This window comes from Brachypodium distachyon, chromosome 1, assembly GCF_000005505.3.
Source record: "Brachypodium distachyon strain Bd21 chromosome 1, Brachypodium_distachyon_v3.0, whole genome shotgun sequence".
NCBI classification, from domain to species: domain Eukaryota; kingdom Viridiplantae; phylum Streptophyta; class Magnoliopsida; order Poales; family Poaceae; genus Brachypodium; species Brachypodium distachyon.
Genome location: NC_016131.3, coordinates 46,215,294 through 46,225,341, shown reverse-complemented (window position 1 = coordinate 46,225,341; position 10,048 = coordinate 46,215,294). Strand labels below are relative to the sequence as shown.

The 10,048-nt window shown below is 46.8% G+C and overlaps 2 protein-coding genes across 2 annotated transcripts; both read right to left on the bottom strand.

Moving 5' to 3' along the window:
• Positions 1 to 291: 291 nt before the first annotated feature.
• LOC106865759 lies at positions 292 to 2,579 on the bottom strand. Its single transcript, XM_014896528.2, has 2 exons — positions 1,250 to 2,579; positions 292 to 1,188 (listed from the first exon to the last, which is right to left on the bottom strand). The coding sequence occupies exons 1-2, from the start codon at positions 2,202 to 2,204 to the stop codon at positions 791 to 793; spliced, it is 1,353 nt and encodes a 450-aa protein (XP_014752014.2). The 5' UTR covers positions 2,205 to 2,579; the 3' UTR covers positions 292 to 790.
• Positions 2,580 to 2,887: 308 nt separating this feature from the next.
• LOC100829376 (cyclin-T1-3) lies at positions 2,888 to 8,900 on the bottom strand. The gene is made up of 7 exons (XM_003564156.3): positions 8,538 to 8,900; positions 7,351 to 7,618; positions 5,541 to 5,622; positions 5,105 to 5,239; positions 4,753 to 4,928; positions 4,518 to 4,669; positions 2,888 to 3,805 (listed from the first exon to the last, which is right to left on the bottom strand). Exons 2-7 carry the CDS (start codon positions 7,587 to 7,589, stop codon positions 3,126 to 3,128), a joined length of 1,464 nt encoding a protein of 487 aa, XP_003564204.1. The 5' UTR covers positions 7,590 to 7,618; positions 8,538 to 8,900; the 3' UTR covers positions 2,888 to 3,125.
• Between the last annotated feature and the right edge of the window lie 1,148 nt (positions 8,901 to 10,048).

The following is a 10,048-nucleotide window of genomic DNA, read 5'->3' as shown; positions in this document are numbered from 1 at the left end:
ACTATCAACTAAAGATTTAAGCATTTTGCTAAAAAATTCAAGAGCTTGAATTATAGTCACCCAACATAATATTGGTGAGGTTATATCTGAGGCGACTAATATGTAAGAAAAATAATTCTTAAACCTCAGTTGATATTATCAAATCTATCGGATAAATATTTGGACGTCATTTACCCCTCCCCTCCATCCACGTCCCAAATCTTAAAAGAAAATCTAAATCCAATGGCTGAGCAATCAACTTATCTCTAACTAAAATTCACACGAGTTTCGTATGAACAAAACCCGGTATTCTAATGCACCAAAATAAAGATCTTACTTCGATGTTACTAAGTCAGATCATTTTTTTGAGAATTACAGTACTAAATCAGATCCCAACATAAAGATTCAAAATTTCGGTGCGCGCATACAGCATTCCTTGCTGAACCACTTGTGCCCTGCATGCCTATCGAACACATTCTCGGACCAATGCAATCTCTAGAACAATCTCATGCACTCAACCATGAAGCCAATCAAGCAGCACGTCAAGACAGGCGGGCGGCCGGCGGCGGCGAGGCGCGGGTTGAGCCGGAGCGCGCCGTGCTCGTGCGCCGCCAGCGCTCGTACCCCTCAAGCGCGTGCTGGGCGCGCCGCCGCACGTGCTCCGCGGATCCCAAGAACTGCCGCACCGCCTCCGCCGCCCGCTTCGTCGCGGCGAGCTCGGCCTTCACCTTCTCCAGCTCGGCCTCCGTCGCCTGCTTCGTCGCGGACAGCTCGGCCTTCGCTGCTCGCTTCGTCGCGGCGAGCTCGGCCTTCACTTTGTCCAGCACGGCCTCCGTCGCCTGGCGAGCTCCGACTTCGCGTTCTCCAGCTCCGTCCCCACCAGCTGCCTCGCCGTGGAGACTTCGGCCTTCAACTTCTCCAGCTCCGGCCCCAGCTTCTTCCGCAGAGCGGCGACCTCGGCACATCGCGCCACCAGCCTCTCCCCCAGCTCCAGCGCGTAGACACGGTACGAGAAATCCGGTGGCGCCGAGAAGCCATCAGCGGCAGGAGGCGTGTTGGGGACAGAAAGGGACATGCTCTCCTCGCCGTTGGCTTCCTGCAGACTCCTCTTCTTCCCGCACAAACCCAACGACGACGACCACCACGCTCCGGCAAGGCCCGGCTCTGTTGTCATCTTCTCCATCGTGTCATAGACCGAGGAATCCATCCCTGAGAAAGACGCAACGGTAAGGCACGGCAATCAACATCAAGGAGAGATTTGGATGTTTACCTCTGGAAGAAAAACTGGCTGCAGCACGAGCAGAAGAAGGCATCGGCAGCAGTGCGGCGGTTACCATGGCGGCGGCAAGGTTGGTCTCGCAAAGATAGGTCCTGAAGTCAATGGCGGCGCCGCCATGAGCAAGCAGCAGCTTCGCGGCCCAACCCTTCTCCTCAGGCGTGAGCATGGGATCCTTGAAGGAGGTCTCGGACGGCACGACCCACTCCACGGGGCAGGGCCACGGCGCGGGCGACGAGAGGAAGAAGAAGCGGGTTTTCCAGTCCATGTCCATATTAGCGCACCGCGTGCCGGCGAAGCGCAGGCCGGAGGATTTCTTGGAGCGGAAGAAGTACCAGCCGGAGGATCTCTTGCATAGCGCGAAGAAGGTGCGGAAGACGGCGAGGGAAGGGGGCAGGCCGGCGTGGCGGCAGACCACGACGAAGCCGGCCATGATGCGCCAGCCGTTGGGCGAGAGCTGCGTCGGCGCGAGGCCGAAGTGGGCGGGCGCGCCGGAGAAGAAGGCGTGCAGCGGGACGCGCATCCCGGCCTCCAGCGCGTCCGCGTACACGCACACGGAGGACGGCGGGGGCGGCGAGCTCGCGCGCTGGTCGGCACCGGCGGGGGGTGCGGTGAAGAGCGCGGGGTCGACGCCGTGCATCCTGCAGACCGCGTCCACCTCGGCCTGCGTGCGCAGGGTCGATGGGAAGTACTCCGCGGCGGCGGCGGCCGGCTCCGGGTCGACGCTGGAGGAGGAAGGCATCGCGTCGCGCGCGTGCTGTTTGTGTTCTGTCTCCGGCGGTGCGGCGGAGGATTGGGAGAAAGAAGAACGGGCGGAGACACGAGCGCAGTGAAAGGGCGTGCTACGAAGGCTGTTTGTTCGTAACCGAATAAAGCCAACCTTGTGTTGGCGATCCCTAGCCAAAGAGTCGCGGGAGTGGAGCCCGAAAGTCTGTGAGCTTGTGGACATGTTACTTTTGATTCCAGAAGCGATTCAATGTAGTGTCACGCAAAGTAGTCAAGGTTCTGGCGCAAGGCAGCAGGATGGCAGGCTTGAGCTTTGGAAAAGACCAGGGTAGGGGGGCTCGCTGTTGGAGGCAGGCCACCGCCCGTCTTGCAGCCTTGCAGAGTGGGGGCAGGCGCCTGATTCAGCTCAGGTCCAAGTACAGACAAGGATGGATCCACAAAGTCGGGTTCGTGATCTAGCAACCATTGGCACGATACACCATAAGCCATCACATGTTTCCACATGAAATGGCTTGCATGAATGGGTAACCTTCAAATTTTCCTCTCTCAAAAAAAAAAAAAAGGATTCCTACCTTATGCCTCATCAGCAGCACGCGCGGCACCAGCAGAAGCAACCCCATGGGCCATGTTCGTCTGCGCTTCCCAAGGCCCAAAGCCCGGTGCGATCAACGTAGCACCCCAATGAAGCTGCAGACTCTTTTTCCACCCAGGCAATTGATACCTGGCTAATGGAGCTCGATCGATAGTCAATTCCAGAGCTGGGTATGTTTACAGTTCCTGGGTGTTTTAATTATTTTCTCTATCGCTTCATGCTTGCTCCAAACACTTGCTTAAAAGTAATAAACCAAGCCTAAATTTGCTTATTATCGGTGCCCTATTGCCGATATACTATATAATACTAACATCTACGAACCTGCTAAACAATGTTTCATAATAATATTATCGCCGGAGCATGTATACACTCCCTGGGGGAAACAATCTTTCTCAATCTACAGTACATTACAGTTCAAATCTCCCAACATAGCAAATAGGCTTATAGAGTGCTCCCGCGATGGAAAAAATTAGGTTTCACACGCGTTTCGTAAGACGGCGCCACTGCTCTGCTGATCGCACTCCCCAGGGTGACGACGATGAATGCTTGCTTTCATGACCTTAGCCTTTTGAGGTCCCTCTCGCCGCGGTCATAGTTCCTGTGCTCGTGGGTGTCCTTCCTCTTTCGGTTGTCAAGCTCAGGAGAACGATATTCCTGACTGTCCATGGACAGCTCGCCCTCTTCAGTGTTCTCTGCCGGGCGGGCCATGTTCTGATGATCCTCCCGGTGCGAGGGATGTGGCCTTCTGTCATGCTTTTTATCATCCTCTGCTGCCAATTCCACTCCATGTTCCAGCTCCCTCTCAATTAAGTCATCATCATCCATGAAGTCAACCTTCCTGCCAGCATCACCTTTTGATTTCCTCCGTTTCTCGAGCGCAGCTTTCACCTTGTCCTTGTCTATCTTCTTCATTGCATCCATCATTGACGATGACATATTGGCGCCTTCACTGCTATTGGCACTACCATCCCTTCCTTCATTCTGGGGTATCCTCTGGTTTGAGTTTTGTTTTTCAGGGTGAGGGTGGTCATATCCATGACGGCCTGGCATGCTCGACTGTCTGGGTGTTTGATGACTTTCATGAGCAGGAGGGTCCTCAACAGCACTAGCAGCTTTCCCAGGAGTACGCTGAATAGCCATACTTACGGAGCTGCCTTCAGTGTCATTCCCTTGCGATGGTGGTGGGCCAACACGGTTTTGCTCGTAGAGCTCCAACATTTGGTTGCTAACCTCTGCAAAGAACAGTCACAATTAATATAAGAATGGGTCCTTCGTTTGTAACTTCACAAAAAAGAACAATGAAACTACAAAGGTAACCATGGCAGAAAATGGAGAAAGTGTCGCAACTTTTTCTAGATACGCATGTACCTATACACTAAAACGCATCTCCATACATGCAAAGTTGCGATACTTAATATGGGATGGATGGAGTATTAGTCATAGTAAATAGGTATAAAAATGAGCAATAATATTAATATGTGGCTTCAGGCTCCACATGTCATCCTCATGTCCGATGGTATTGTCCAATTTGTACCAGTTTGTGATGCCACTAATAAGCTAATTTCCTGTACAGTACAAATGATACCTAACTGAAGAGTCAACGCTAACCAAAATATTTCAGGATCCATAAAGGCTAGTCAATACAAGTTCCTGAACCTAACATTACATTCCTGTACATGGCATTCCCTTGTATATCCCAGAACACTAATACTCAAGAATCCCTTGTGCTTATCTCGCAACAACGTGTGTCTTTGACCTAACCAACCTAGCTCCACCATCATTTTTTTGATAAATTGATGAATTTCCGGTCCATCCAGTTCTCATGGGCTCCTAGACAACTAAAGCATCACACCAAATACTACTACTTGCGAGGACATGAAATACTATCCTTACAAGATTGAATAGTGCAATTACACACTACTGACTTCATATCTAGAGACCAACCTTCCAACTGCCGTGGAGTTACATCAAACTCTTGCCACCAGACCTTCTCGCCATCTGCTGGAAGCTTGACTTTGAGGAACTTCGCAGCAAGGAAGATTGCCCCGGCCGCAATATGATGGGGCTTAAATTGCAGGCAGAGCGAAGTTCGTAGCCTGTACACCCCTTTTAAGGCGTAGTAAATAGGCATAATCGGGGATTACTATTTTTGTAAGGATGTAAGTGTAATTTAGCATACCCATCGTTGACAAAATTCCAGGCAACTTGAGCAAGTGCATTTTGAGCAACCTTGAATTTTTTTATTGCTTCAACCAAGGGCTTGTACGGGTGGTGCACATTCAGGTCAAAACCAAGTGTTACAAGCACAGCTCGCTCCCCAATTAAAAGAAGTTCCTTCTGTTGTTCATACACTTCCTGCACAAAACAACACAAAAATAGCCTCAGCGTCCATTCTTGTCACAGTGATCAGGGTATAAAAATGCATTGACTATAAACAAAAAACTTGTAGCTTTATGAATGAGGGTACACAAAGATAGCTCTGGCAACTACATAAGGAATATCGAGAAAATGTTCACAGTAAAATACTTCACCTTCTGCTTAATTCGAGCGACTGCAGCAGGATCCTTTTTGTGTATGATCTCGTAAGAAATGAGTATGACATCCTTCAGGGGTCTGGGTGTTTCTTCAACTTTGCCCGCCAAGAACATGCAAACTGTGGCTATCGTCTGCAGATTATAATGAACTTACATTCACAACTTGCAATGAGCACTTGTATAAAAAATTAAAAACATGCTACTCCTAACAAATAAAAAACTGCAAGTAGCATGATCTATGCTTACACTACCCAAAATTTTAACATTCATGTCTTTTCTGCAGAGCCAAAACAAAATTCACCAAACATGGAATCCAATAAAATATATGGTTTACAAGTGACAGCAAACACTTCTCTTGATTTACAGATAAAGTAGAAAGTATGTTGTCTGACAACAAACATGTACAGGCCCATACGGATTCAGCAAGGCTTACCCGTCTATCATTTTTGGCATGAGATTGACGGAGAAAGAAACGATGACAGAATACTATAGCTGTAGCAATTGTCACTTGAGGCCTACATTATAAAGCCATTCATCACAAGATGGAAAACAATTACTATAAAGAACTATCCCATGCCAGAAGAGCATAGTTCATGCAGTGATATAAAGGGATCTTTATTGCTCCATAAACATTAGTGCTACAATTGTTCTAAGGACACATAAAGGCCTAAGTTATACTAAACAGAGTTGTGTATTTCCTGTTCTACTTAAAACAAGGATTTCATCACCGGTTGTTGCATGCCCGACAAGAACAAGTGACCCTTCCAAGGCCATATGTTAAGTTATTCCTGACAAAGCCATGTGCTTACGAAGAAAACATAAACCTGTTTTAATGGGGATAAATGAACAGGAGTTATGTGGTCACATGCATATCTAGCAACTTTTCAAACATAAATTTCACTGAGTTCACAGGCATGTGCAGCCATATTTCTCAGCAGAACACAAAAAGCCATGGCTTCATAATTGACAGCATTGCCATCAAATTATTGAATCAATATTACTACAAGATCATCTCTAGGTGTTATCATAGAAAACAAAGTTAACACAAAGCTCACAATCTACATGGAGTATGGCTAAAATTCAATGAACAAACTAAACATCTAAAGCATAGAAGTGCTCAGGAATGCTTAGGCAGAAGAAAAACTCGGCAGGTCATCAATCATAAATATCTAATATAGTACAGATGTTGCTTGATTAAATAACAACAGTTGTTCAATATAATCAAGTAAATACCAGGAAAAACAAGACAAGCAAATCTGGACAGGCGAATGATTAAACTGACACTTGATCAGTTGGCATGCTTGGCAACCTACAACTAAAAGGCCATTCTACTTTTCTTTGAAACCTACACACCCTATTCCTTGAATCACCAAAGGTAATGTCAGTAATCTTCTAAGTACATTTGCATCCATAATATCATTACAAAGGTTCCTCACAGTGTTTGTTTTTCCACAAAAGGCCTGCTTGATTCACATCCAAAGAATGCCTGATCATGTGAGATATTTTTGCTTGTCTCAGTGAAAAATGGTACTCCCTCCGATCCATATTACTTGTCTCAAATTCGCCCAAATATGGATGTATGTATGTTTAAAAAGCGTCTAAATACATGTAATATTTTGACAAGTAATATGGATCGGAGGGAGTACCAGATCTTAGCCTGCCTAAATATACCTTGCGACAGAGCATATGTCTATGTCATTTGAGACCCAGCTGAAAAAAAAGTTTAGCATGCCTAAGCTGTGGCGATAAACGAAACACTAGCCTAACTTGGTCAAACTTGTCTCGAGGGGTGCAAAAACTGAGGCAGCATTTGGTTTCAAACTACAAAGGGTCCTAATGTTCTGTCCGCGAAGGGGTAGCCAAGGGTATGGAATGCAGCCAGGTACACTACAATACAATAACTGTCACCAATAGAATGTTCATTTATGCTTTAGGTGTGCACTGGACTTCCCTTGGATTTGGAAAATAAAACAAGAATGACATCAATCATAAAGTATTTCGAATATTGTTAACAGGGAAATGAGAAAGAAACAAAAGCTTCTTAAAAGGAACTAAGCTCTACACAAACTTAATATGAACAGGTAAGATTCAAATAATACAGCTAAAACTGCTACTCACTCCAGCCGGATTACTTGTCACTGATTTAGTACAACTTTGTACTAAATCTGAGACAAGTAATATGGGTCAGAGGGAGTATTATATTTCCCATGAAAACAAGTTGAAAAATATATTCATGGCCTTACACTTTAAGCCTCATCCCAAAATCCTGAAGGAAAGTGCAGTATGACTTGCGAAGGTAAGATTCCTTCTTCAGATCAATCCCATCTCTCCTTGAAAGGGAATTCTCCTCTATTTCTTTTCTACTAAAATACCATGAAGCGCCAAGTTGGCCACCTTCCACATGTCTATCATAGGGAATTCTATAAGGGCTGTTTTCTACAATTCCATGATGTGAAGAGTCACTTGTCTGCATGATATCCATGTATGATTCCCTCTTTTCTTCTAATAAACCTGGCAAAGTGGGATATATAATGTCACCCTTGCAAACATGACATCATATGCATACATAAAAGTAAGGGCTGTGAAGAGTTCAAACTTTATATTGACATGGAACATTAAAGGACACCGGTCAACTTGACATACAAAGGAAGAGTGCTAGTCTGGTAGAATAATTACAACAAAGGGGAAATAGCCACATGTCCATACAGCTTTGAACTGCCTGTCTTTCATGGGAGCACAGTAATTCAACTTTATAAGATGCAGATGATACTATAACAAAGAAAAGGGTTTTAATAATCACAGTGTATCGACGCATTCCCCTTCATTTACAAGGATAACGAGCTACAGTATACGAATCCTTCATGAAAATACTAGTGACTCGAATTAAAATTGCTGCATGCAAGTTAAGACCACGTGAGTAACCTGACGATTTCATGTGGTAAATTCCAAGAGCAGAGTTCTAGAGGATTTCTACAATTGCTTGAAAAATGCACTGCTCGGCTTAGAAAATTGTGTATCGGGATGGATTGGGGCTTGCACTGATGGTGCTGATCGAACTTATTAGCTTGATATTCCAGCTTAATCTCCAGCCCATAACACGAATTGTGCAACAGCAGCGGTGAACATGGGCGGCAGTGAATTGGAGAAACAGGGGAATTTAGGGGATACAAGGACTGAGGTGAAAACTTGGGGATTCAAAGGCCAATACAGCAGATTGAGGATTTGGGGGAGGAGGGTTTGGGACGGCACGATTTAAATCTAATATAGGACCATGTATCTGACCATACAAAATCATCAAATCGCATGCGTACAGCTGACATCAAATCATCAAAAGAATTCTGCCTATAATTCACATGTGTACTGCTGCAATCGAACCATTCAACCAAAGTTATAACTTTCGCGTCAAAGCAAACAAAGTTCACAGCTTTACCTCCAGATCAGTGCGGGGGGCGACTCGGTGGAAATCTGAGGTGCAGAGGGCACGAGCCTTTGGAGGAGTAGGTCCCGGTGCGTTCGGGAGGAGCTTGACGAAGGTGGACGGCGATCCGTACGGAGCAGCTTCGGCGACGAGGTGGTCCGAGCTAGAACTCGGGCGGCGGATCTGCGAAGGGCAGCGGCGGCGGGGAGAAACGGATAGGGGGGCGGCGGCGAGGGGACGCAAGGGAGATTCAGCGGGGGTGAGTGGGGCGGCTGCGGGGGGCGACGCGAAAGTGCGCCGGCGGCCAAAGAGAGGGCGGCGGCGGCGGCGCTAACCCTAATCTCCAGAAGAGAGAGGAAGAGGGGGAGCGATACGGGCTCAGAGGACCGGGGAAGAGAGTAGAGCTATTTTTATCTGAATGGCAGGAGGTACGTAAATTACTGGCAACTGTAGGGGCAAACCAGCAAGAGCCGGTTTTATTAGTTCTTCCAACTGACATGAAAGTTGTGAAGTTCATAACTTTGAACTGCCTACCGAAACAAGAAGAAATTTCCAGCAGTTACTATTTATTGATTTTTTTCAGAATTAGAGGGAACTTTGAAAAAAAAGTCAATTTTTGGGATAAATTCATGCTGAAACTTCAGCAACTCGTAACTTTTGAATTGTTCACCGAAATAAGATGAATGCATCTACTTCGCTAGTTCGCTTCGGTACTCTCGGCCTCTCGGGGTTGGGACGGGGCAGCTCGTGGGGCAAGTGCTGGAGGGGAGGAGGAGCTCGAGGCGTAGGCGACGGCTGAGAGGAAGCGTTGTCGTCGAGATCAAATCCGGGCTATGAGAAGGAGGCGAGGGGAGTGCCGGCACTGATTTTTTTTTCGGAGGGGCGGGGTTGCGGTACCTGGGACGCGTAGAGATTTTTCACGGTCCAGATGGGACGTTTCCGCGCTACTCATGGCGACGCCCACGAGCAGCCATGCATCCTTGTCGACCCTTTGGACCCGTTTAGACTACCTACAATTGCTGCAAGATACATTTGTTGCTAAAAATTGTCATGTAAAATATGTTATGACATATAAAACATGTGATAATGTGACAAAATAAGAAAATGATAAAAGAATAAAGCTGTATGTAGATCAACATACAACTCATGCAAAGGGTTCACGTTGGGACGAGAGAGTTAGCATACAATTCTCTCACCTCTCATTGGGCAGTAAGATGCAATTTATTAAAAGAGTTGTATTATAGATTGTGAATTGATGACTTACTGCCTCAAGAGACGCAACAAGGACAAGAGCACTGCCATGATGCTAGGGGAAGATGGCAGAGGCAGTAGGTGGCAGTAGGGAAGATGCAACCCTAGTTGGTAGCTGCTCCATGCTTTCGGTTTCCATCGATGATGGCAGCTTCCATTCTCATGGGCTGAAGCTGCTTGCGGCTAGTGCTGTCTCTGTAATCTCATCCCTCCCTGATCTTACTTGAGAAGCTGACGAAGGTGGTGGCACTCGCAAAAGAGCGTAGGTTGGC

Bases quoted from the DNA above. Each gene is read 5' to 3' on its own strand.
- LOC100829376 (XM_003564156.3), bottom strand. From the start codon at position 7,589: ATGGATATCATGCAGACAAGTGACTCTTCACATCATGGAATTGTAGAA. The intron at 5,240-5,540 runs GTAAGCCTTGCT...TATAATCTGCAG, and splicing joins ATGCCAAAAATGATAGACGG to ACGATAGCCACAGTTTGCAT. The intron at 3,806-4,517 runs GTTGGTCTCTAG...TGTTCTTTGCAG, and splicing joins AACTCCACGGCAGTTGGAAG to AGGTTAGCAACCAAATGTTG.
- LOC106865759 (XM_014896528.2), bottom strand. From the start codon at position 2,204: ATGTCCACAAGCTCACAGACTTTCGGGCTCCACTCCCGCGACTCTTTG. The intron at 1,189-1,249 runs GTAAACATCCAA...CGTCTTTCTCAG, and splicing joins AGCCAGTTTTTCTTCCAGAG to GGATGGATTCCTCGGTCTAT.